We start from the raw sequence: 24,832 nt of genomic DNA, 5'->3' as shown, positions 1-24,832 counted from the left end.
GACGCGCAGATCTCGATCGCAGAAGCTTACCGATGACTAAGCGGCCGCTGTCCCTTGTTGGCACTCGACCACCCTCGACCACCCTTCCGCTGCTGTCCTTACCTCCAGTCGAAAATGGGTGAGTTTTGCCCCCTTACGTCCCCGTCGCGAGTCTCATTTGCGTGCTACCTCAGACTACCAGGTGAGCATATGAAGATGTCCGTATCATGGGCCTGTCCTCAGCGTTCTGTCCCGTAGAACCGTGTCGGGTCCAAGTTTGGTGGAGGAGGTGTCGCAGGAGCATCCGAGACAAATGTGGACCGTCGTGAGCGGCTCAGGAAGCTGGCATTGGAGACCATTGACCTCGCGAAGGTACGTGTGGCTTCGCGCCCGGCGAACCCTCAAAATCTCACTAGCAGTCGTCCAGGACCCCTACATCCTCCGCAACCACCTGGGATCACTTGAGTGTCGTCTTTGTTTGACCCTCCACACCAATGAAGGTTCCTATCTCGCTCACACCCAGGGGAAGAAGCATCAGACCAACCTGGCGCGGCGAGCCGCCCGCGACCTCAAGGAGACCCAGCTCATGATCGCCCCAACGCAGCAGAGTGTCCACAAGAAAGTCTTCCTTAAAATTGGTCGCCCTGGATATCGAGTCACCAAAGTGCGCGATAGGGACACGGGCAAAGAGGGCATGATGGTTCAGGTTCATCTACCGCAAATCAAGGGAGACGTTATTCCTCGACGACGTTTCATGAGTGCTTGGGAGCAAAAGAGGGAGCCTCCGAACAAGGCATATCAGTACTTGATCGTGAGTCATCTTTGTTTTCGCTGCGACTGCGATGCTGAGGCAGACATAGGTCGCCGCAGAGCCTTACGAGACCATTGCTTTCCGGATACCTGCTCGTGAGATTGAAGACGAGTCGGACGATGCTGGGTTCTGGAACTGGTCTCATTGGGACCCCGACACCAAGCAGTATAGTTTCCAGTTCATGTTCCGTGTTCAGTACTGATTGTATTCTCGTGTATGTTCGATAATTCGGAATCCGTCAATGTTATGAGTGTCGGCTGGCAACCGCTTTGCCGTCCAAACTTGAACCTTTCTTCATTCTCGGCGGCCCTAAAACCTCAATAATTTTATGCAATGTGATACTTCATGGCCTCAGTTTCCGCACTTTGTAGTTCTAGTCGTGCCAGTCTTCTTGTCCTTCAACTTATGTATTACTGAAGTATCTCTTCCAGGGTCATATATGAACTACAGAGGTATCACCGCTAAAAATCGCACTCAAGGAAGTCATCGTTCGAGGCCCCAGTGTGAGTCAAGCAAGCTGTGAGGTGTCCATCAGATAGTTGTTGGGGGCTGACAATCTTGTGAATCGTACCGCAAAAGTTGCTGTCCTCGTCGTAGATTACACGGTCAGCGCCAGGGCTTCCCCCAGTGTACACATTGTCCTGTTCCAGTGGGTATTCGAAGAACTTTCCGGAGCACGAAGGGAAAGAGAAGCCCTGTGGAGAACAATCAGTGGGTAGAAATCGTTGCTCGTCAACACGATTGCTTACCTCGTAATCATGGTATTGGTGCGGGTAGTCGCTGTCAAAAATGTGTCAGCAACACCATCACCGAGCGCAGTTGCAAGAGACCTGGCACCGCCATCCTCAGCCTCCTCAATGGCTTCGGAGATGTCCTGGCTCGAGTAGGAAGTCCCTATCATCCGGTCAGCGGCAGCGAATGGCAGCTATGCATGCAGGGAACACACCGGCGCAATCGCAGCCTCCAGACTGCCTACGGCTCACCCGTGCAGTGGTCGCCGCAACGAGGAACGCGGACATGACCGCCAGGATGATGGAGAAGGCCTTCATGATGAGATGAGGCGAGGCGAAATGGGGAGGTCGACGAGGTGTGCTTGAGATGCCCTCCTTGCCTCTCCGTCCCGCCGAATTTATGACCCTCCGACGCGCTCTATCATCGCGACCTTCGGACACCAGCACTCACTCTAGTGCGCTTCGAGGTCATCGCGCATGTGCTGTTGCACCACTCCACCACCCACATGCCGCTTAGCAGCCCTGCAAGCAGCCTCCCCCCCTCCTCCCCTCCCCTCCCGCGCGCCCGCACGCGGCGTGAAGCCGCCATGTATGGGAAGCGCAGCAGCCGGGGTTAGGGAGAACAATGAACGTTCAAGCCTCCGCGCGTGCACATTGGTTTATCTCGCGCTCGCGCCCGAGTGTCCATGTGCCCCCGGCGTCGCCCATCGCAGTCCGCCACCCTCCACGCGCGGCGGGGCTATTTCGAGGGCCGGTCCTTTCTTCCGTCGTCTCAGCCTTCCATTATGGGCACCAGGCAGGCCCGAAGGTGGCGGTAAGTGATGTCTGCGTTTGCCAGTGCCTTGTGATGGGGTCCCGATCCCAGTCCACCCAAAGTCACCAACGTTGGTCAGCCTATCGCGTGCGGCACAGCAACGGAAATCAACAGGGGATCAAAAGCAGGTTGGCAATCTATGGCTTGGTTGACATACGTTTCTTCTGCGGCGGCGCTATTATGCGCTTGCCATATCGCCGTGTAAATATACAGTAATACCGCAGGTAATGCCAAGTGTAGACTCTCGTCGTCCACACCCGCACGCTTCAATGCTGGCTGGACAGTTTCGACAAAGTCTCTTATCTGCCCACAAAAACAGTGGCCCAGACTAAGACACGGGATATTAATACCACTGACGCGATCGCTGGTCAGGAAAAAAGTGCATGCTACATCGCACACATAACGCTGATGGCCCAGTATAAGATAAACCCCCCTGATCTGTCGCGACATGGCATCGCACAATCTTTAAAGACCGAAACTGCGTATCTGCGAGGCTGCAACAGGGTTGCTGACATGGCCACGTTCACTGTAGCGGTTGCACGCAGAGAACGAGGGCATGAGACATTCGCGTGATGGCAGTTCAAACATAGATATATAGTACATAATGCAGTGCAGGTAGGGTTGATTTTTGGTGTCAACAGTCCTTGTTTGATATGTATCATAGAATAGTGTGAGGGATGTATGGTATAGATATGTACTTCATAACAGCTACAAAGATGTGGGAGGAGGACCAGCCGAATGGCACTGATGCGATTTCAGAGGTCCATGCTTGGACAGAGGGATGTGAAGAGAGTGACGTTATCGGGGAGTAGTACAACATATGAATGTTCATGACCGCTGGGAGGGGATTGAGGAAAACATCGAAGCTACCGACGTTTGCTTAGCTTGCGGCCAGCAGCCTTCTCGCTGCTCTTCCGGGCAGCATCGCGCTGACGCGCGATTTCCGCCTCCTTCACTGGATCGATGAAGAACGCACCGTCCAGCGGAACAACCTTCGAAACGCCTTTCTCCTTCGCCTGCTTTCCCTCTTTCTCGCGTTTCCGCCGATCCTCCTTGGGTTCCTCGAAATGCACGCGGGAGGCGAACATCGCGGCCACGGCACTCGATGAGGGGACTTCAGAGCGCGGCTGGGGGACGCCCATGGTGTGACGCTTTTTGAGTACCTTCGGGCCATGGCTCATGGGAATGTCCTTGGCTCTGCTCGTCTGGTGATGCTGCGCTGAAGACGCGCTGCCCGAGGACGACGGGGAGGGAATTGTCGGTGGGACGGAGAGATGACGCTGGTTAAGTATTTCGACATGCGCTGGACCTGAAGGGGGGTGCGCAGGCCGTGATGGCGGGTTCTGTTGCAGCGGAGCGGGCATGACCAGCTTCTGCGGGACATGACTTGGCCGGAGGGCTGACTGCTTTCCAGAACGAGTGGGAGGGAGGGTGATATCGGGCCGAGGCGCCATACTGGCGGGAGGGAGGTCGCGACGAGGTGGTGCGATTGATGCAGGCCGTTGACTCTGCGAAGCCGCCTCGCGAGGATAACCCGAAGGTTGGGAGAAGGTGGAAGTTTCGTGAGTGTAAGGGTTAGTGGAAAGGTACGATTGCGGAGGGGAAGAGCGACTGGTGGGGGGAGGCACCACATGGCGACTTTCGTTCCCACTTGGGAGCAGTACAGTATGGGAGCGCCCCGGGACAAACGAAGGGGGAAACGACGAAGGAACTTGAAGAGACTGATGTCGAGTCTGTGCGTGAGAGGAACTGCTGGGGGATCGGGGCGTAATCCTGCCATGTGGATGTTGCTGTACACTCCAGGATCGGCGACCATGGGGGGCAAGCGCCGTTGAACAGGGAGGGCAAGGGGGCTACGCGGCGGAGAGGTGACAGAGAAGTTGTCGGGTGGGGGCATGTCAGGAGCAAATGGTCTCATGTAACTCATATCACTGGGCCCCGGAGTCTGGAACTGGGAAGTAAAAGGGAAAATCTGTCCTGGCTTCACGCTCGTGGGAGGCTGGTTATGGCTCGCTGGAGACTTGCGCTTAGTCTATGTGTAAGTGGATTCAGCCACATCACAGCAATCCAACAAATACAGTACTGACCCTGGATTTATGAGCCGCGTGGTCTTCGCTACCAGGAGCACCCTGGCCTGCTTTCGCGATAGCCTCGTACGGACCATTGTGGTGCCATGCGAAGCCAAGGGGGTCGGACTCATCGAGCTCATCGATGCGGTCCAGATCGCGCGGAGGGGTTGCAATGCTCTGGTTCTTGCTCGCCTGGCGGCGACCCATGGGTAGTGGTGCTGAAGCCTCTTCCGGAGAGGGTGCAGGTGCGGGCACGGTTGCTGGACGAGGGGGTACTTCAACCTCCGTCGGCAAGGCTCTGAGCTCCGGGGCCGAAGCATTCCGGGCACTGATCGACGGCCTGGCCGGGGAAGGCGGGAGTTCACCGAGAGCGGCGAGCTTCCTGGCTTGCGACGCCACCACTGCCGCCTGCTCGCTCGCTGAAGAGACTGGCTGAGATCGCGGGGAGGGACTCTTCTCGTCTGCGGGCTTGATTTTCTTTTCATCGAGAGGAAGGTACACGGCCGAGGATGAGGGCGTACGTGCGGGGGTCTGGGGGTTCGACGACCAATCGGACTCGGAGTCGGAGTACGGAGGGGGAGGCTGCCATTCGTCTTGGGCAGCGAAGACTGCGTGTGCGTACGCTGCGGCCTCTGGATCGAATGCACTCGTGCTGGCGATCGGGAGATGGTCTAGTCGAGCAGGCTCGCGGCGGTGCGATCCCGAGGGCGGTGTGTGGGATATCGGGGGAGAGACGGGAATAGCCCTAGTCGAGCTCGATCGAGTGAGGTTTAGTGGGGGAGGCGCTGACAGTGTATGGGGCATCGACGCCGAACGGCCATGAGCAGAGAGGAGTTCCTGAGCTTCGAGCTGCATTCGCATGCGAGGAGGCAGGTTGGCGTGGTCGATCTCCGACTCCTCGTCGCCAATGGTGGGAGAGTATTCCGAGCTATCCGCAACGCTAGCCGGGTAGATCTCCTCGCGGTCGTTCATGGTGAAGAAGTGAGGATTGGAGCGTGGGTCCGAGGAAAACGCGGGGTCGCTGAAGGACATGCGTGTGGCTCCAGGATCACGGAAACGCGGGGGATGAAGGCGGGAGTCTGGGGCGTGGCGAGCATGGGTGAAAGCTGAGGTTGGGGAGAAAAAGCAGGCGACAAGAGGCCTGGAGAAAGAGCGGGAGAAAGCGCAGGAGAATAGGAAGACTGGAGAGCGGTGTGAGGAAGGTAGGAGAAGGGCAGTGGTCCCGGCTGAGGGAAGGAGGCAGTCGGGGAGGCGTGGTGGGGGCGCAGGTGTCCATCGTCGGGATTAAAGTAGGGGTTCATTGGATGAGCCTACGAGGGGATGACGAGCTCCAAGGAGGAACAGAATGGCGATCAGACTTGTCGTCAGTCCACCCACTGCCAGGCAACGTTCAACGTTCGGCCGTGCTGGGGCCGTGCCTTGAGGAGCCCGGGCGGCCATCGTGCCTCGTATTGCCAGCATCACGTGCTTCCCCGACGCGTCTGTTCAAGCGCGTGCATTCTGGCAGACCACACGCGTCTGAACCTACACCGCGTCGCATCCCTCCCCATGGACCTCACTACCCTCCGCGCCGAGATCAAGACATGGGAGCGTGCTTTCCGAGCCGAGAATGGCAGGGACCCATCAGTCCAGGAGATCAAGGCTCAGCCTGCTATAGGTGCGTTGCGTCTCGTGCCCCAGCCCCCGTCGCGTCTGACCCATCCCGTCGCGTCTGTTTGTGTACCCAGCGGCGAAATACAAGCTCTACAAGTCGATTCTCAAAGGGACATCGTCTGGAAACCCTCTCCCATCCGCATCCGGCTCGTCGCAACCAGGTCCAGGTCCGCGACAGTCTCCCTCCATCATCCCCAAGGCTCGAGCCGTCAAGGTCGATCCTCCCGTTTTGACCTCGAACCCATTCTCCCCGGTCAAGAACAGGAAGAAGAACCATGAACCACATGCCTCTCCGACCCGCATATCTGTCCTATCGCGTTCAAATCCCTTTGCCACACCCTCCAAATCGAAGGCTAAGGCTCACGCTGCTCGGCGTTCTCTCTCGCCGGATCCATTCCCGCTCATCCAGCCCGTCCCTATGATGCAACCTCCACCGTCTTCGCCCATTGCCGATTCTGCTGTAACAAGAGCACGTAAACGTCTTCGCGGAGAACCCGTATCCCCATCCCCAGTCAAAGAGAAACGCGCCCGCGTTACCTCACGCGCTGCGCTTTCCTTCACCGGTCGTGCTACACGCCCTCGGAGCCCGCAGGCTGGCGATGACGGGGACACTATGGCAATGCCGAATGATACGATTTTAGCAGACACCCCCATGAAACCGCCGAGGAGTGGGAAGGGTTTCAAAATCCTCTTTGACGACACGGAGTCGAATGCCGAGCCTGGGCCAGTGAGGCTCACATCCAGTCAGAAGACGGGTGTGCTCGATCGTTCGCTGAAGAGGGACCGGTCGCGGGCGCTGACTCCTTCATCTGAAGAAGACGGAGAGTGGGACGAGAAACCCAAGCTGAAGAGTCTCGAGGCGTTCGCTGGCACATCGGGCAAGAAGAATGGCAAGAAGATTCGAATCACGAAAGACATCCCGAACGCCGTCGCGCCGCAAAAAGACGACCTGCGATCTGAAGTTGGTACGCTGAAGTCATCGCAGTCAAAGCCAGGTCCAGGCCGAAGCCAATCTAGTCGCATGGATCCCCCGTCCCACCCGCCGAATACGCGGGCCGTGTCCCTTTTCCCAGACGACGTCACTAACCATCCTGCGGATGACAACGCTCTTCTGGACCTCCCTCTAATCCCCCCTTCTCCGCCACCCATGCAGTCTAAATCGTCTAAAGGTGTCGATAAAGGCAAGGGTAAGGCTGTTCCCTTCGCCCGCAAGAAAGCCAAGTTGTTCCAAAGTATCGATGGAGCCGACGACGAGAGCGCCAGCGCCGACGAGGACGAGATCCAAGTTAAAGAGATCGACCCAATCGCCAGGCTTGCCGCCCTGACCGGGGGGAATGACACCGATGCCGACTGGGAACGACTGTGGCTGGCACGTCGTCACCAACAGCCGGCGAACGATAGGCCAGACGAACCGGGCAAATTTGACGTCGACCTTCCGGAGGATCTACAGCGCATTCTGGCGATATCGCCTAATGAACGGACAAGAGAGGATGGGGAGAAGGTGGTCCGTGGGCTATTGTACGGAAGCCGTGAGACGTCCTACGATCCCAAGAAGGGAGGCGAGATATGGGACGCCGGGGAGGACAATGATCATGAGGGGGACGGAGAAGACTGGGAAGGCGAGCCTGTCCCATGGGAAGTGGGGGAGTTGTAGATCCGGTGGCTGCGCACCGTGCCAGTATGTGCTCCTCTGTGCTGTACCGATATACTCACTTGGGTCGCTTTCTGCCCCCGAGGCTTCTGCGATTTCTTCTCCAGCGCGCTGTGGTCGCGTGCAGTCGACATGGCGGACACCGAAGGGTATGCCGACTCCCCTACCAGGTGCGTCGGCAGCGTGTTGCATACTCACGTGGGGCGCGTGCTCCCCTCTTATGAGCGGCTAGGTAGTCTCCGCCCGTCTTCTGCAGAGCCTTGTGGTCCTCGTTGCTAAAGCATGCGGCGACGAGATGGGACGGCGTGCGGCGAGCATGCGTCTGGCAATTTGGGCACGACGTATAATGCCATGCATTAAACATCGGCGACTCCCTTGTCGCATTGCGCACCCACTCCTCCGCACTTGCCCGACCTCAGGATCTACCAAGCTCCCCATCTCCCCTTCTAGTCACTCACGATATCTATTTTGCTTTCCAAGGGCTTTTCAAGATCCACTCTAAACCAGACGTCAGACCTCTTAAGTACCCACCTCCTTCTCTCACGAACCGTCATGTCGTCCGGGCAGCCCCTCTCTCGGCCCTCTCTGGCTGATTTCCTCTCGCACATCGCACACCCTCGGATCCCAAACATCCGCCCTCGCCAGTCCACCGCGTCGCTGAAATCCGTCGCATCTGTCAAAGTTGACAATTACATTCCGTGCGCCGTCTCCAAACAAGATATGCGTCCAGGTATCCTCCGCGACCCCGACACGACCCAGAAGCTCCTCGAGGCCATCCTCGACACGCCCGGTGGCCGTCGTACCGTCGCCCGTCTCGCGCGGACATGCAAGGCATTCAAGGAGCCCGCGTTGAACCTGCTTTGGCGCGATCTCGACAGCCTTGCTCCCCTCCTTGGGCTCTTCCCGAGCACCATCTTGAAGCGCGCCCGCCGGCCGGGCATGGGCTTGGTACGCTTGTCGCCTGTACCGATTCCCCAAGATTCGCTACTCACTCAATTAATCGTCCGCTGAACAGTTGAAGGCACCAGAGCGCGAAGATTGGACCCCTGTCCTCGCATACGGCACACGAGTCAAAAGCATTGCATACATCGAGAGCTCCGGAAATATCGTGCCGTCGATCCTTCCACTTCTGGACGAACACCGCCCGGCGACGCACATCCTGCCCAACCTCACGTCTCTCACGTGGAAGGTCGAGACTTCGAGTAACTTGGAACGCTGCCGCATGTTCCTTGGTCCTCGGATCGAGGCGGTTACGCTCGAAGTGGGTTCCAAGACACCGAGGATCAATGAGCTCTTGGAGGAAATCGCCAGTCATCGCGGTCTCACGGCCTTCTCGTTCACGGTACACACGAACCTCCCCGACAAGTTTACAGACACGTTCCAGGAGACACCGCGATCGAGAAGCTCGCACTCATGGCGCCCGGTGCGCTGGCCGCTCGAGTCGGCAAGTGGGCGTCCGGACTGCCCGCCCTCAAGACATTCGCGGTAGACCTCTCCGCGCGCTCGACAACCGCCGTGGAGGGCTTCTTCGACGAGATCGATCCTGGTTCCGGGTACACGACCCCGAGTTCCGTGGGAGGGACGGACAGCGGCGTGTTCTCGGGCGACGAGGTCGACTTCTCGGAAGCTCGCAAGGCTGCGGTGCGTCTTACGCGTGACGGGCCTCGGCGCGGCGCGTTCGCTCGGCTCTCGAACCTCACCCTCACCGGCGACGCAATGAACTTCGCGATGTTCCTCAGACACCTCTCCAGCCCGCTCTCCCAGTTGGACCTCATCATGGAAGATCCCCCACAGTCTGTCGACTGGCACGACGTCTGTGCGGCCATCAGCGACCAGTTCTACGACACCCTCCAGTCCCTCCGTATCAGTGCGACCAGCGGCTCGCGCTTCGGGGAGCTCGTCCGCGCGACGTCGCGCGGCGGCGACTTGCCCATGCACCACCTTCCCCTCACCTACTTCTCGATGCTCCCTCGCCTGTGGCGGCTGGACATCGACCTCCCCGAATCGGTGCTCTTTGAACAGCGTGACATCACCCACATCGCGCGCGTCTGCCCCAACATCGAGGTCCTGCGCCTTTGCCCGAACGCCCGGTTCCCCGTCACCGGTTCCCCTCCACCCTTGGCTCTCGAGGCGATCGTGCCGCTCACGCGCAGCTGCCGCCGCTTGCACACGCTCGCGCTGGTCGTGAACGCGGCGGAACTGTCGAGCGACGCCGTGTACTCGACCCGCGTCGTTTGCTCGCGCTCGCTGCTGCGCCTCAGCGTTGGCCACTCGTGGGTCAAGAACCCGCTGCAGACTGCGGTCCTCCTCAGTCACCTCACGCCATACCTGGAGTCTCTCAAGTTTTTCGATCAGAAGAGCCGGCTCGGAACGGTCGACTCAAACGCGAGCGGGTGGCAGCGGGTCGCCGAGATCCTGCCCCACGTGCAGCACATCCGGCTCGCGGAAAGGAAGCTTCAGCCTCCTCCGGCCCCCTACGTTCCTCCGCCCATGGCCGACAAGGGGGTGGACGCGACGCCCATCATGTTCGACGCGGCGATCTCCGTACGCCCTCAGCTACAGGAGATGTCCGTTCAGGCCGTACCGCAGGTCGTCGAGTCTGGAGTTCAAAGCGTCCCGGCGACGTGCGAGGTCTCCATCGACGCGACCCCCGTCTTCGCCGACGCAGAGGTCATGGCCGTCGCCCAATACTGCGAGCAGGGCGTCGATGCGGCCCCCGCCTTCCACGAGATGGGCGTGGACCCCATCTCCTTCTCCGACACCGCGTCCGAGTTGAGCTCGGACGACCTGCCCCAGCCTAGCGGAGCTCCGTCCATCTTCACCCCCACCGGCGCGGTCCATGGGGTCGTCAATCTCACGTACCGCGTCGTTCGGTTCTACACCGCCCCCATCCGTTTCGTGTTCTCGTTTATGCCCATGCCCGCAATGCCCTCCCCTATGCCGTCTCCCCTCTCGAACCTCATCTACACCCAGCCGTCCGGCCACGAGGATAAGGGCCTTTCGGAGAACGAAAAGGATGCGATTCGTCGCACTCGCTCCAATGGGCCCTTCCTTTTGGATATCAACCCTGTATGCCAATGATCTTCCTACAGAATTATGTTGTACGGTTTCGATTTCTATATGACACATGCTGGTACAAGTAGTGTAGGACACTCACTGGTGCCCGGGGCATATCATTATTCTCGTTGGATCATGAACTGTTATCATAGCACACTTCGCGTAATGATGTCCTTCATAATGTCTCGTATTGATACCGATGAATGTGACCACGTGATTCCCTGCTTTCCGGATACGGAAGGCGCACGAGAGGCGCTGTACGCGACGCGTCAGTCAAGGAACACGGCGAACTCTTGGCACTCATCTACTTCCTCTCTTCCTTTCACGACACTCACCATGGCGGATCCCAAAAAACAAGAGAAAGACTTCACGAAAGAGGTCGACTCTCTGTTTGAAGAGACGAAGAAATTAGCCACGGTACGCGCGTGCCCTGCAGACCATTGTGGCACCGAGCTCACCAGCTTCCGTAGACCAATATACAGGAGGCACTGGACAAGATCTACGTCCTAGAGAAGCAGACACGAAACGTTAGCTAACAGGTTGTGCACTTCTGCTCTCGCTCACGCGTTGTTCGTAGGCGTCAGATCTCAAGTCCACTACCCGTCTTGTGAAGGAGGCGTCGGAGATCTGCTACTTGTCCCATAACTTCGAGCTGCTGAATAGCAACATCAACACTTTGAGCAAGAGGCATGGGCAACTCAAAGGCGCTATCCAGGGCATGGTGGAGCAAGCCATGGAATGGCTTCCAAATATCCGGGCGATGGGGGCACGGAGAAGTGGCTGGAGTTGATTGAGACGCTGAGGAATGTCACTGAGGGCAAGGTGCGTCGCTTCCTTAGGTCGCGCGCCGTCTTGAAACTCATATTTATCCCCACAGATTTTCTTAGAGACTCCCCGCGCACGCATAAGCCTCCTACTTGCCCATTATCATGAGAGCCTCGCCAAAACACACGAAGAAGCGAAGCGCAAGGAGTCTCTTCAGGTTGCTTCCGATCTCCTCAGCGACCTTCAAGTCGAGACATACTCCTCCATGGACCGGAGAGAGAAGACAGAGTTCCTCGTGGAGCAGATGCGTCTGTTGATCGCACTCGCGAGACTCAAGGACGGCGAGATCGGCGTCAAGGACAAGAAGGATTCCATTGGGGGCGGAGAGTCTGAGTGGGTCAAGGTCCGTGTCGGTGGGCGGAAGGTCAACGAGGAGTTCCTGAAGGACGCTGCCAACGAGGTGGGTGAAGGCATCCGCCGTCACCTTGAATTGGATGGCTCATAGTCTCGGCAGGATCTCAAGCTGAAGTACTACGACATGATGATCCAATTTGCCCTGCATGAGAGCGCGTATCTAGATGCGGCCAAGTACTACTACAAGGTCTGGGAAACACCGACAATTAAGGACGACGTGAGCGGTCGTGGTCGCGAGGCAAGTGAACCAGGTTCTGCTCAACGTTGCGTCACTGACGTCACCGCCAGGCTATTGAGCACATCGTTTACTATGTCGTCCTTGCCCCTCACGACAACGAACAATCGGATATGCTGCATCGCACATTTGCCAACCCTGCACTGTCAAGGCTAGAGCTTCACTAGTACGCATACAGCCGTGCACCAGTCGTTTCATAGCTGACATGAGCATACAGCGCTCTCGTTAAGTGCTTCACAACTCCGGAGTTGATGAGGTGGCCAGGAATCGAGCAGATTTATGGGCCCCACTTGAAGAAGACTATCGTCTTTAGCGCTGACAAGCTCTGGGAGGACCTGCACACAAGGGTAATCGAACATGTACGTGGCTCTCGTTGCATTGTGGGACCGTTATTGACATTGCGACGCAGAATATCCGAATCATGTCGCAATACTACACTCGCATTACTCTTGCACGTCTGACCTCACTTCTCGACCTCACGCAGCAGCAAACCGAGGAGGTCCTGTGTCGACTGGTCGTATCGGGAACAGTCTGGGCAAGAGTCGACCGCCCAGCAGGGATTGTCAACTTCAGGAAGAGCAGGAGCGCAGAAGACGTGATGAACGACTGGAGCTCGGACATGCAGCGATTGTTGGGTCTGGTCGAGAAGACATGGATGAGCGTGAATGCCGCGCAAGCAGCACAGTCGCGGGCTGTGAAGGCGTCATGATGTAGCACTTGTATGTAGTACTGCCAGGGTCAGTTGCATTCTCATCTCCTAGGCTCGGATCGAGTGAACGGGGAGTATTATCGGCAGCGTATATATTAGCTCCATGGTACCGTAGGGAGTGAGGTGACGCAGCGCAGACCCGGCGCCTGGATGGATCATGAAGACGGCTGGTGAGGCGCGTCGACGATGGACGAGTACATGGGCCGGACGCCTCGCTTCCACAGCCGCGTGTACTCCTGGCCCTTGGTCCATTGGTCTGGAGGACCGTCCCGTTTGTACACCGCCTTCCACTTCTTGCCCTCGTCCTGAGCGTTGTCGCGCTCGAGCTCTTGTCTCGACTTTTCGAACGCCTGGTCCTCCTGCTCGAAGTTTTGCTCGATAAGGGACGGACCAAAGATGGTACCGTTGTGCCCCGCCTCATGGAGCGCGACGGAACGCGCGACGGAGAGCTCGGCGCGAAGCGCACGGAACTGCGCGACGGCGGACTCGTACGCGGCGGACAGCCCGACGCCGTGGTGTTGGTGCAGATTCGCGGCGTAGCGGACCGCGCTGTGGTGCGAGACGGGGGCGCAGCGGGGCGGGGCGGGGCGAGACGCAAAGGACGGGCACGGCGAGCGGGAGCGTCAGCACGGCGGGGCTGAGTTGGCAGACGGGGGACGAGAACACGCACTCTTCCGGAGACGGGTTGCGCCCGCGCTGGCGCAGGCGCGTCCACTGCACGCCGCGGATCGGGTGCTCGGGCTCGACGGCGGCGCCCTCGACGAGGGACGTGCGCCGGAAGGCCTCGAAGGGGTGGTCGCGGAAGAACTGCCGCCGGAACTGGTCCTCGACGTACGAGATGTCGAACGGGCGGATGGTCTTGGAGTCCGCGGGGCGCGTGGTGGGCTTTCCGGGGCGCGTGTCGTACTCGGTGCGCGGCGCGGACTCACGGGCGGGCAGCGGGAGCGGCGGGTGGTCCATGACAGGCTGGAGCCAGACGGGGTTGACGTTGAGGAGGTTGTAGCGGGAGAGGCGGGAGGCCTGCTTGTGGACCTGGTTGGCGATGTACTTGGTGGACATTTTTACGGCGGACTGGCGTCGCACGCCGGAGGGAGGAGGAGGAGAGGGCGGCCGTTCGGCGCGACGGGGGCGGGTGACAGAGGACGGCAAGCACAGTGAGCACAACGGACGCTTCTGAAAGGTGGCGTGGGCGCTTGAAGAGATGGGCGCGTTATGCTTTCCGTCGGCTGCCCTCGTCTCGATCCTACTCCTTCGTACGTTGACCCACAACCCTTGGCTGGCGAGCCAGTAGCTGCAGCCTACAACAAGGGATTCTTCATGGAGCCTGCTTGTAGTCTCAGACTCTAGCACGCACACTAGGTCTGACAATAATGGCAGGTGATAAGCCATCGATTCCGGAAGCCACCTGCGGAATGGACCAGGTTGCGCCCGTGCCGCTCCTCGATCGGGTCTTGCAGCTCCCAGGCCATGCCCGTCTGGAGCTGCCCCGCAGGTTATCGGATCAAACGCTAGCTAGCATATATAACCTCTTGGTCCAGCCCCCATCTCTTCAGATCCTCTATCCCGCTCCCATCGTCACACACCATGCCTTCGGCAAGTCTTCCTTCCCCGCCCGCTGCGGACATCCTCATCTAATCTCTGCTCGTTCAGTCTGCCCAGGTCAAGTGCACGTCCACTACGTCCGCCACGGACAACTGCTCCTACCCTAACTGCGCTTGCGGCGAGCCTCCCAAGAACCAGTCGAGCGCCAACTCTTGCGGCTCCTCCACTTGCAGCTGTGGCTCCTCGTGAGTTCCCACTAGCTTTGCCCATGCTGCCGCCGCCGACCATCCCCATCTGTACAGTTGCCAGTGCAAGCCCGGAGAGTGCAAGTGCTGAGCGCTGGATCGAAGTTCCCTCAGGCCGGTCTCGTCTCGTCGTGTCTGTATCACTGTGTACGAGGGGTGTGCTGTGAAGCCGTGAAATAAATTGTGTACACTGCCCAACCTCATTGTGCGTCTCCGTTCCTCTTGTATCTTTGCAAAGTTGGAAGCCCCCTGGAGTGTATGAGCTGTGGACAGTCGGGTCGGATGCCGGAGAGAGAGATTCACAAGCCGTCTACGCAAATAGGGTATCTTGCCCTGCTCGCGCTGTGATCCACGCGCCCCACCGTAATGTTGGATCGACTGTGCACAGAACGCGGTCTCTCCAACCCCGCTTCGGCTTCCGCAGACTGTGCAAAACATTTCTGATGTTCACAACTGCCGCGGACGAGCGCGCGTGTTCCCTTGCCGCAGAAGTCTCCTTAGTCGCCCAACTGTCCGCTACCGCAGCAAGTTCGAAGCTAGGTTTAAGAAGCTGGTAGATTTGAGCCTCCCTCGTCCACCCCACCTCTGACAGATCTGAACCATGGCCATATCTGGTATCCTGATACTGTATCCTTCAGTCTATCTCGGGGCATCCTCCGTTCTTGCCTTCGGGGCGCTGTCCGCCACACCCTCCCTCCCTCCGTTGGTCTTACTACTCGCAATCCTGCGCCTCCAAACGGAAACTGTCATACCTCGACGACAGTGGAACCTCGCTGCCGGTCAGCTCATCCTCACCTCCACCGCCATCGCCCTCGCAAACGCGGCCCCCTCGTGGAATGCATTGTCCACGCCCTTCGTCTCCGTGATCGCGGTCGCAGGACTATCGTTTACGACCACTTCTGCTGCAGCCACCGCTCTGGTGCTAGGGTATCACATCCCCCGAGTCTTACGTGGCAACTGGGCTCGCTTTACTGCCTTCCCCGCCATCTGGGCCACGACATGGGCTATAGCCGAGTACGTCAGTCCCATCGGCCAGCTCGCGGCCTGGAGCCCCCTCATCGAGCTCGCCGGGTACGAGTGGGTGCGCCCCTTCGGCGGCCAAGTCGCCATCAACTGGATTGTCGCAATGTGGGCCACCGTGCTCGCGGAGGTCCTCGGCGCGTGGATCGTCGATCCCTACGACGAGGCGGACGAGGACGTCGAAGGCGCTACCCATCAAAATCCTGCAGCTCGTCCGGGCGGTCGCAAGCGGTCGATCTGGGTCGCGGTGCTCGCACTGCTCGCCCTCACCGTCCCGTCTTACTGGACCACCGATATGCCGCCCCCGGTCTCCGCGTCAGATGTGACTCCGTTTGGGGTCGCGTGCGCCCTACCGTATCCGCAAAGGAACGGGGTGCTCACGCATACGCCTCAGCTAGCGGACTACATCGCCGAGTCAAAGACCCTCCAGTCCGAGGCCAAGATCATCCTTTGGCCGGAGAGCGCAGTCCATTTCAACTCTCCAGGAGACAAAAAGAACGCCTTCGCGGAGATCCACAAAGTAATACACAACTCCGTGTACTACGGCGTGGGATTCGAAGAAGTCGTCCACGAAGACTCGTCTGATGGGGTTTGGAAGGTCGGCATGAAGAGGAATGGACTTGCCATTGTAGGCGCCGAAGGGGTCGTGTACGAATACTACAAGCAGCATCTCGTGCCCAGTGAGTTGATTCTGTGTCGCATCACTGCCACATCTCACCGAGTCCTCTCTCTGTAGTTGCAGAATCGTTCGGGATGACCCCCGCAAAGGACGAGCAAGCCGCGATATTCACCATACAACTCCCTCATCCGAAGTCGTGGACCGGACCCGCCTGGGCCCCAGGGCCGAATCACACACGCCCCATTTCGCTCAGCGCGTCCATCTGTCTCGACTTCGCATACTCCTCCACACTGCACTCTCTCTCATCCCGCCCCGCGCTGGTCCTCGCCCCGGCTCGCACGTGGCACCCCACCATAGGCCTCACCATGTGGCAGCACGCTCGCGCGCGCGCTGCCGAAACCGGGACCACTCTTCTCTGGTGCGACGGTGGTGCGGGCGGCGTGAGTGGGCTCGCGGGGCACGGAAGGCGGGCCTTCCGGCAGGCCGGCCCGGGCTCTTGGGTGCAGGTCGCAAGCGTGCAGTGGCCGTTCGACGAGGGGCGCACGCCGTTCGCCGTTGGGGGCACGCGTGCGGCGTTGTTCGTGATATTTTTCGTAGTTGGCGCGGGCTGGGCGACAACGCATGTCGGAGGAACGTTGGAGGAGGGTGGGCGTGCTGTTGGGGCCGGGGTGAGGCGGCTCGCCGATGTATGGCGTGTTGCGGTGGCCGTGCGCCGGCGTCACGCAGTGGGGGAACAGCAGTCCTTGTTAGGATGAACGACGTCTTGTATGCCGTGTAATATTGCCTCAACATGATCAGAGTGTGGCCTAACATTATTCATGTGCCTAAGGACATAATCATCGTCTGGGCACCGCAGTCTGCATGCGTTCGCTTTGTTGCCCCACGGGGAGGTGGGGCGTGGAGTCAATGCATATTGACCTCTGTGGTAGACGATGAGCTGCGCCGGTGAACTGCGAGAGCGTCCCGAGGGCACGTACCTGTGATGTGCACCCCAGACACGCCGATGTTGCGTGTCGATCATATCGGGTTGGGCTCTCGAAGAGAAGGAGCGAACGTTCGCGCGCATCCTTCCGGTGATATGGCGAAGCGTACTCTGTCTGCTAGATAGAGCATCCAGAAGAACGTCTACGGAACGAGGGACAAGACCTAGCGGCCAATCTCCGCTGGGTCAGCGCCCGAGCGCAAAATGAGGGACACTGCTCGCTGTGGGACTACGACGGACTGCGTCGACACGCCGAAACTGCACAGAGAAACCCATGACCGCATATGTTGGCGCAGGTCAGTCTTGAGGGGCCAGGACATGACTTGACATGTCCCTCATGACGATCGTGTGCCGTTTCAGAGAGCAGTCGGGACGCCAGATAGGCCTTGTGGCTCCGCGGGGTGAAGACCCTGAATAGAACTAGTGCGAGTCCGCTTCGGGGCGCATTCCTCGTGCGCAAGGCCGAGAACGCAACGTCCGTGAGTGCATGGCCCGAACTCCGAAGAACCATGAGAATGGGGTCCCAAGGTAGCGCGGTGCACAGAGGAGAGCTCGATGCCGTGGATGACGCTGAACACCTTGTAGGGTTCCATGGCCAGTGGCAGGTCCACGACGCGGTGGAGTGTATGACTGAGGCGAGGACGAGGGGCGAGATGGAGGAGTGGAAGAAGGAGCGCGCGAGGAGGAGCGCCGGGGGACGGAGTGCCTCGAGGCCGGGACGGAGGGAGGGCCTCTTCCGAGTCGCTTTCCCCGCAACCTGTGGATTCCGAGCTCGTCTTTCGCTCAGCCGACTCTATCTCGCGGAGCGTGACCGTCCGCGACGACCAGCAGGTTTACACGCCCCTTCATCTCCCGCGCCGCCTTCGACGACCTTCAAGTACTGCGAACCGTCACGTCCACCCCCCTGCAAGTCCGCATCTGAGGGCTTGTGAGTCGCCACGCATCCATCCAGCCTCCCCTCCCAGTCGAGACTCGCCCGTCCCCGCCAGGGCTCGCGTGCCTCGACTGACCCGTCGTTGTTCGCCGATGCTGACCGCTCGCTTCCCGAGCAGGTTCTCGCTCGCGCCTACAGACACCACTCCGTCCCTTCGTCCGACGGCCCCCGGGTTTCCTCTCACCCCACAGCAGACGACGACGACGACGACTTCGAGGAGATCACGTACGACGAGCTCCGCCTTTCTCTCTGTCCCGCAGACCCTGCCCATTTCGCCCCCGTCTTCGGTGAGTGCCCGCGGTCTGTTAGCTTGTACCCACTCCTGCTCACACATGGTGATGCATCTCAGACTACCAGCGAGCCTACTACCCCTCTCTTCTTTCTCGTTCGCGCACATCGCTCTCGCGCCTGAGGAAGTTCTCTCTCAAGAAATCGCGCTCAGTGATCGGCCGCTCGCGCCTCCGTGAGTCCGCCGATTCCGATTCCGATCGCGCATACCCCGCCACCCGACGGCCCTCCTACGACTCCTCCAGCGGAGACTCTGCTCCAGAGACCCCGCCGCAATCTGCACTCCTCCTTCACATCCACACATACACCAAAGGCTCTCAATTCGAGGACGAGCCGCTTCCAGAACTTCGGCGCATCGACGAAGAACCCGAAGTCTGCACCGTTGCGCCTGCTGCACCGCCGCGCCGTTCACTTTCCTCGTCTCTGAAGCGCATCCGGACTCTCAGCAGGTCATCGCTGTTCAAAAGCAAACGGCACGCCTCACAGATCATCGAAGCGCCGCCGCTGCCGCCGTCGGTCTCCTCTCCACCACCGCGGTTCGTCAGCCCTCCAGCCGAAGAGCTCCATCTTCCCGAGCTCGTCTTTGACCAGATCGACTTTTCCAATCTCGTAGAAGAGGGCGAGGCCGCTACTCTCGAGTCGATCCCGCTCATCCATACCGACCCTCCTCCCCTGTTCACACAGAGCAGTTTCTCCCTCGCATTGAGATCATCAAGGCTAGCCCTCGTTTAACTGCTACCTCGCTCCACCTTCAGGTCCCGAGGTTCGAGCTCGTTGATCCTCACTCCCTCACCGCGTCCGCGCCTCCATCCGCATTGGAAGGCACCCCTCTCTTCGGCCATCCGAGCCCAGCACCGTCTCCTTCCTTCCTCAGTCGTAACGTACTGAACATCGAGGTAGCTCCTGCTATCACCAATAGTCCCGCTCCTCTGCCCATCCCTCCACCTCCCTCGCCTCCCCTTTACATCATCCCTCGGTCTCTTCGTCCGGAGACTTATTATTTGCGGGCACCGCAGGTGAGTAACGTCTGACGCGTTCAACGCACCCATTATTGATCCGCGTTCGCAGATCGAATTTGAGTTCACCACTGCGCCGCAGACACCTGATTCCCCGCACTCTTCTTTGACTCTCTTCAATCCTTCTCCACGCGCCTCCCTCCTACCTACTACCCCAGTAGACTCGCGGCCTACGTCGGTCGACCGCTGGTCCGCTGTCTATCGTCGTTCGATCGTCGACAACCAGGACAGCGTCCAGTCATTCGTAGCGTATAGCCAAGAGCATACCGAGCGAACGACTATCAGGGTAACAGGTCTCGCCGTTTCTCAGCGTATCTCTCTCTGACATGTCCGACAGAACGTCTCTTTAAACGTCTTCCTCGCCCCGCCCGATTCACCTTGCCGCCGATCCCCTCTCACTCCACTCTCCCTCGGTACGCCTAGTGGTTGTTGGGTCTCTCAATCACGACTGATGGCACATTCCAGACAACCCTCTCTTCACGCTCCCTGAGTCCGGGGTTCCACAGACTCCTGAAGAAGCACCAGGAGAATACCCGTACGATTTCTTCACTCCGGCCCCAAACGCTGAAGAGTATTCCGAGGCCGTCAACTTCCAACCTCCCCCTTACCTCATCGCTTTTGTCAAGCAAGTTCTCCGCACCATGGAACCATACGGAAAGCAGTCGGACACTGTTGACTGGGGAGCAGAGGTAGACTACTCTGGCTATGAGTGGTTCAAAGATCCGCCGCCACGGCCCGAGGTGGGTTTGGGTTGATGACCTTAGCAGTGTAACGAAGCTGACGATTCTTTAGGCTCAGGCAACACAGCCCAACATGGACAACTATGTCCCCCAACCGGGCGTCATCGCTCAAAACGAGACTTTCGACTTCGCCTTGAAGAGCGCACCGAATGTTCTCTATGGTCGCTTCAAGCAGTTCGGCCAGGTACGCCATGCAGCCTTGCCTTCGCCTCATGGTCTTCTCGCTGACGTCAGTGCCTCCCTTGTTGCGCCTGCCTCTCCACACAGCTCGGGGTCCTCGCCTGGTGCTCAGAGTTTGGCGAGCTTATCGACGCCCTCAAGCTGCTCGGCTTCGAGGGCAACATGTTCGTCTCCACCCGTACACAGGCGCTCAGGACGTGCGAGGAGATCCTCCGCCTCAAGCTCGACCTCGAGATGCAGATCATTGTGATGTATCTCTCCTCGCAGGTCGCGCGCCTCCGCCGCTTCCTCGACGCGGAGCAGCAGTGGGACGACTACCCGAAGCCCGCGTTCCCGCTCGACTACACCGATTACCAGCGCGAGAGGTGACGTGCTCATGCCTAGGTTCATGTGCGAGTCCCGATTTCGTCTGGGTATGAACTATCCGTCCGTATGTCTATGTGCTGTCGTACGCCTCCCGAGGCGCGGGTTTCCCTCTATACCACTGTGTGTAACAGTCGAGCTGCATATGTATTATATCTCCACGCAATTAGTCCCGGCTCTTCATGCATGTACTTTACAATATATGCGACGCTTTGGAAGCGGACCCTCGTAACTTGCGCATAGGCGAATGCTAAGCGTGTTTGTCCGGAAGATAGTATGAGAACCAACATGACGAAGTCGTACAGTCACAGCAATAGTTCGATAAGATTAACGATGCTCCGAGGTGCTGTGGAAGGAGACGATAGTAATGGAGGGATCGTGATGGGACATGAAGGAGGGGCGTGGGTGTGGAAAAAGACAGTTCGCCAGTAACCCAAGAGACATCTGGAAAGGAGCAGATAATGGAGCGGACGTAAGCAATATTCTACGTGATAAGTGATGTGCAGCTTGAAGCGACGATGAAGTGGTATCGGGTTGTGTGTGGAAAGTCCGTTCATGCAGGGAAAATTAAGCCCGTGAGTTGCGTCTATAAGCAGGTGCGGTATCTTCAGAGACCACTAGAGACGGTGGGAGCGGGGCCGGCTGGTAAGTAGACAGGCGTGGTGGCTCTGGGAGGGGGTTCACGAGCTGCATGGGGAGCGGAGATTGCTGATAGACAGTGAGGCGGGGAGGGTTGGGAAGCGGGTTGTTTGAAAGGGGCACAGGGGTGGCAAACGCGGAAAACTTGTAGAGTTGTGATGGGGACATCATTGAACCCTGGGACGGAGGTGACCAGGACATGTGGCCTTGACCTGGGTAGTACGGCGACTGCGACATGTAGGTCGAACCGTTAGGTTGGCCGACCGAGGCTTTTTGTGAGGCATGTGCGTCGGAAAGAGCAGCGACACTAGGGATGGAGCTGACGCGTTGCAACTCGGGGGCGATCAGCGTCGACGGTCGCGAGTCGCTCCCAATTGTCGCGGGCGCCGAGAAGATGGGCATGCCGTCTGGACCGTACGCCATGCTTCGTGCCTTCCACAACCGCTCTATCTCCCAGGCATCTTTCGCCTTCACGGAGGAGAAGTCTGCAGCAGAGTTCAGCTCAGAGTTCGGCCGGGTTGCCGCAGCCGCCGACAAGTGCCGCTCACGCACGTAGGGAGGCGTGGTGGTCGAGGGAGCAGTCGAGGGAGCGACGCCGCTGATCGTGCGTGACGACCGGTGGTCATCGTGCTCGCTTGCCCTCTTGACGCTGCGGCGAGAGACAGGAGTTTGCGTTACCTTGATAGACTGCGTGTCCCGGGTGCTGGTCGAAGTCTGCCTGCGGTGATGACGGGGTTCGCCTTCCTCCGTGCTGCTGCTCTGGTCCCGTCGCCGCTTGGTGTCGTCATGGGCCGTTCGCTTCTCTCGGTCGATCGACTTGGAGCGCTCCTTCTCCCGGTCGCGTTCGCGTTCTCTTTCCCGCTCCCTTTCCCGCTCTCTCTCCTTCTGCCGCTCGCGTTCTCTTGCCTTCTCCTTCGCCCTCTCCCTCTCGCTGTCAATCCGCTCCCTCTCGGCACGTTCCCATTCGCGTTCGTGTTCGATCCGCTCGCGCTCGCGCTCCCTCTCTCTCTCCCTTTCCCGCTCACGTTCGCGGTCTTTCTCCCGTTCGCGCTCCCATTCCCTCTCCCGTTCCTTCTCCCTCTCCCGCTCTTTCTCCCTCTCACGTTCCCGTTCCCGGTCCTTCTCCTTGCGCGACTTCTTCGTCGGAGAGTCCGCAGAGGCACTTCCCACTGTTCACCCATCCCAACGAGAACCTCGCCGTTCTGTTCGAGAGCGGTCGAGGGGCTTCGGACGAGCTTAAAAGTCTCGGTCTTCCTCGTCGACTTAGTCCGCGAAGAGTCCTTCGACTTAGTCGGGGAACGTTCGGATCGCTTTGAGGGCACATGCGGCTCTTCCGTTTCGACGATTGTCGGAGGGAGAGCGTTGGAGGGAGCTTTGTAAGGAGTGGGGGGCTCAACGAGTACGGACGCACGGGTGAGAACAGTGTCGTCATGGAGCTGGTATCGCTGAAGAGGTGTCGCAGTGGAGGTGGCGGAGGCAGTGGAGAGACGAACAGAGTCTGGCCGCGGGCCAGTGGGCGCCAGGGTCGACACACCAACGGTCGATGGAGCAGGAGAGGGCTCGACATCGTACGTGGACTGTCGGTGGTCGACTAAACTCTGGAGAGCGTGAGCGGGAGTAGGAGGGGGAAGATCCGGGAGCGGAGGTGAAGATGGAGGACGGGGAGGTTCCATATCAAGGTGTGGTGAGCCATTCAGGAGTACAGAGCGGCGGGTAGGGCTGTCGTCCAGAGACAAAGGAGAGTCGGTGCGCGGGATGGAGGGTAAAGGCAAATCATCTCCCGATGGCTGGGGGCTATGGGATATCGGTAGCGGTGCCGGATCGTTCATAGGTGTGATGTCGCCTAAACTTGGCGTGTCAGGATTGGCGATAGTGAGTCTACCAGGCGTGGCCATTTCAAGCACCGAGAACGAGTCCGAGGAATGTTGCCTGTCTAGACTGGGAGTCCTCTGGTGGTCATCCTCTACGGCTGGCGGTGGGACGCGCTTCATTGGCTCCGATGATCTCGTGGAAAGGCGTGAAGAGGATCGAGGTTCCGGTGAGGAAACGCTCGGACTGGGCATATTGGATTCCAGCCCGGAGGTGTGAGTCCAGCCAGTACCAGTGCTGTTGTGCTTTTCCGGCTTGCGAAGGACGCTGAATCGCTTGACGAGACGCCCGAGCACGCTGCCTCGCTTAATCTTCAGTGACGGAGGTTGAAGAGAAGGGAGCGACGTCATCGACGGCGCAAGCATCGATTGACGGCGCAAGTCCTTGGTATGAGGGTTTTCTAGTAACACAGACATATGAGCGAAAAAACGACTCAGTTGGAGGTGTTGAATCACCGTCCTCAGGAGAGCCATTAAACAAACCATTGAACGGCTTGCGCCGCTTGCTCAACTTGCGTGGCAGATGAATCTGGTTGGGGTCTATCGCATGAAGGTGGACAGCCGAGGTGGATTGCGACAAAGGAGAGGGAGCTAAAGTCTTGTGGCGCGGCCCGTGGTTCATGCTCGCGCGTCTAGGGCGATGATTGAATTGATTCTGAGATGACGAAGGGCTTACGGGGCTCTGGATGGCACTGCTGTCAAAGGCGAACTCGCGATCGAGTGGGTAAAACAACTGACCTCTGGTTCAGGAGAGCCTGGGTACCTGCTCCAATCGTCCACCTGCCCATCCAAAGCCTCTCCGTTCTCCTGCGACGCGTTTCGCTGGCGCGGCTTGAGTAAAGGCTCTTGTATGCGCACTTGTGACGACGAGGGTGTGGGTAGAGGCGAGCCCGAAGGTGTGCGGCTTGGTCCCGCCATTCGCGAAGGGTCCTGGGCGCGTTCAGGAGCTGATGCCATTGGCGGGAACGAAGGGGAAAAAACCGAAGGTGGTCGACCATCGCGCCTGGACGGCATGAGGTGGTGGTTGCGGTACCAACGTGGGCCAACGGGGTTGTGGAGGGGGTACCTGACACGAAACTGGATCGCTGATGCCGTCGCAGTTTCGACTTCTCGGTGGTACCATGTGGGAAGCTCGTTGAGAGGATCCGGGATTATGGAGGCAACCTTGAGCTCGAAAGGCGAGCGACCTCCATAGGGCTCCTGTTCCTGCGTGTCGAGGGTAGCGCTGCGCGGGTGTCCTTGAGTCTCTTGCGCCTGTGGAGGTTTCTTGCTGCTTCTACGAGTCAGAAAGCTCTTGCTACGCGGCTTCTTCGCAATTTCAGCCGCCATAGCCATGCGCAAGAAAGGGAGTGAGGAAGGGAGTGTGTGCAATCTAGAGAAAGGCTCGAGACGGGTTGGAGGTGGCAAGCGGCTTGATCTGGCCGTGAGGGCGCGGGCGCGGATGCTGACCACCTGCTGATGACAGTCGCGGGCGAAACCAAAGTGAGGGCGTAAGGAACACTACTGCA

General features: G+C 59.0%; 10 protein-coding genes across 10 annotated transcripts; 6 read left to right on the top strand and 4 right to left on the bottom strand.

Annotated features, from left to right (window-relative positions):
- Window positions 1–32: 32 nt before the first annotated feature.
- BXZ73DRAFT_96676 (uncharacterized protein) lies at window positions 33–992 on the top strand (the record flags this gene model as incomplete). Its single annotated transcript, XM_048027136.1, has 6 exons — window positions 33–56; window positions 109–118; window positions 174–181; window positions 238–351; window positions 407–790; window positions 840–992. The coding sequence occupies 6 exons, from the start codon at window positions 33–35 to the stop codon at window positions 990–992; spliced, it is 693 nt and encodes a 230-aa protein (XP_047882540.1).
- A 259-nt stretch (window positions 993–1,251) lies between these two features.
- BXZ73DRAFT_73763 (ribonuclease T1) lies at window positions 1,252–1,839 on the bottom strand (the record flags this gene model as incomplete). Its single annotated transcript, XM_048021938.1, has 5 exons — window positions 1,252–1,307; window positions 1,362–1,485; window positions 1,540–1,570; window positions 1,621–1,684; window positions 1,737–1,839. The coding sequence occupies 5 exons, from the start codon at window positions 1,837–1,839 to the stop codon at window positions 1,252–1,254; spliced, it is 378 nt and encodes a 125-aa protein (XP_047882539.1).
- Window positions 1,840–3,201: 1,362 nt separating this feature from the next.
- BXZ73DRAFT_73762 (uncharacterized protein) lies at window positions 3,202–5,436 on the bottom strand (the record flags this gene model as incomplete). The annotated part of the gene is made up of 3 exons (XM_048021937.1): window positions 3,202–3,985; window positions 4,048–4,367; window positions 4,423–5,436. The coding sequence occupies 3 exons, from the start codon at window positions 5,434–5,436 to the stop codon at window positions 3,202–3,204; spliced, it is 2,118 nt and encodes a 705-aa protein (XP_047882538.1).
- Window positions 5,437–5,952: 516 nt separating this feature from the next.
- On the top strand, window positions 5,953–7,711 carry BXZ73DRAFT_96673 (uncharacterized protein; the record flags this gene model as incomplete). The annotated part of the gene is made up of 2 exons (XM_048027135.1): window positions 5,953–6,061; window positions 6,132–7,711. 2 exons carry the CDS (start codon window positions 5,953–5,955, stop codon window positions 7,709–7,711), a joined length of 1,689 nt encoding a protein of 562 aa, XP_047882537.1.
- A 549-nt stretch (window positions 7,712–8,260) lies between these two features.
- BXZ73DRAFT_96672 (uncharacterized protein) lies at window positions 8,261–10,789 on the top strand (the record flags this gene model as incomplete). Its single annotated transcript, XM_048027134.1, has 3 exons — window positions 8,261–8,656; window positions 8,724–9,050; window positions 9,110–10,789. 3 exons carry the CDS (start codon window positions 8,261–8,263, stop codon window positions 10,787–10,789), a joined length of 2,403 nt encoding a protein of 800 aa, XP_047882536.1.
- A 312-nt stretch (window positions 10,790–11,101) lies between these two features.
- On the top strand, window positions 11,102–12,888 carry BXZ73DRAFT_96671 (PCI-domain-containing protein; the record flags this gene model as incomplete). The annotated part of the gene is made up of 9 exons (XM_048027133.1): window positions 11,102–11,182; window positions 11,236–11,292; window positions 11,343–11,486; window positions 11,540–11,587; window positions 11,643–11,990; window positions 12,045–12,161; window positions 12,233–12,345; window positions 12,397–12,538; window positions 12,589–12,888. 9 exons carry the CDS (start codon window positions 11,102–11,104, stop codon window positions 12,886–12,888), a joined length of 1,350 nt encoding a protein of 449 aa, XP_047882535.1.
- A 155-nt stretch (window positions 12,889–13,043) lies between these two features.
- Window positions 13,044–13,947, bottom strand: BXZ73DRAFT_39526 (mitochondrial ribosomal protein S25-domain-containing protein; the record flags this gene model as incomplete). Its single annotated transcript, XM_048018395.1, has 2 exons — window positions 13,044–13,437; window positions 13,559–13,947. The coding sequence occupies 2 exons, from the start codon at window positions 13,945–13,947 to the stop codon at window positions 13,044–13,046; spliced, it is 783 nt and encodes a 260-aa protein (XP_047882534.1).
- A 1,329-nt stretch (window positions 13,948–15,276) lies between these two features.
- Window positions 15,277–17,069, top strand: BXZ73DRAFT_39880 (uncharacterized protein; the record flags this gene model as incomplete). Its single annotated transcript, XM_048018468.1, has 2 exons — window positions 15,277–16,375; window positions 16,432–17,069. 2 exons carry the CDS (start codon window positions 15,277–15,279, stop codon window positions 17,067–17,069), a joined length of 1,737 nt encoding a protein of 578 aa, XP_047882533.1.
- Window positions 17,070–20,175: 3,106 nt separating this feature from the next.
- On the top strand, window positions 20,176–20,823 carry BXZ73DRAFT_87128 (uncharacterized protein; the record flags this gene model as incomplete). The annotated part of the gene is made up of 3 exons (XM_048024435.1): window positions 20,176–20,274; window positions 20,327–20,458; window positions 20,542–20,823. 3 exons carry the CDS (start codon window positions 20,176–20,178, stop codon window positions 20,821–20,823), a joined length of 513 nt encoding a protein of 170 aa, XP_047882532.1.
- A 561-nt stretch (window positions 20,824–21,384) lies between these two features.
- BXZ73DRAFT_39664 (uncharacterized protein) lies at window positions 21,385–24,653 on the bottom strand (the record flags this gene model as incomplete). The annotated part of the gene is made up of 4 exons (XM_048018426.1): window positions 21,385–22,383; window positions 22,620–23,725; window positions 23,781–24,006; window positions 24,063–24,653. 4 exons carry the CDS (start codon window positions 24,651–24,653, stop codon window positions 21,385–21,387), a joined length of 2,922 nt encoding a protein of 973 aa, XP_047882531.1.
- Window positions 24,654–24,832: the final 179 nt, after the last annotated feature.

The sequence above is a fragment of the Epithele typhae genome, assembly GCF_022376455.1.
Source record: "Epithele typhae strain CBS 203.58 chromosome Unknown BXZ73scaffold_3, whole genome shotgun sequence".
Classification (NCBI taxonomy): domain Eukaryota; kingdom Fungi; phylum Basidiomycota; class Agaricomycetes; order Polyporales; family Epitheliaceae; genus Epithele; species Epithele typhae.
Note: the sequence above shows the minus strand (reverse complement) of the source record. Positions and strands in the feature narration are given on the sequence as shown.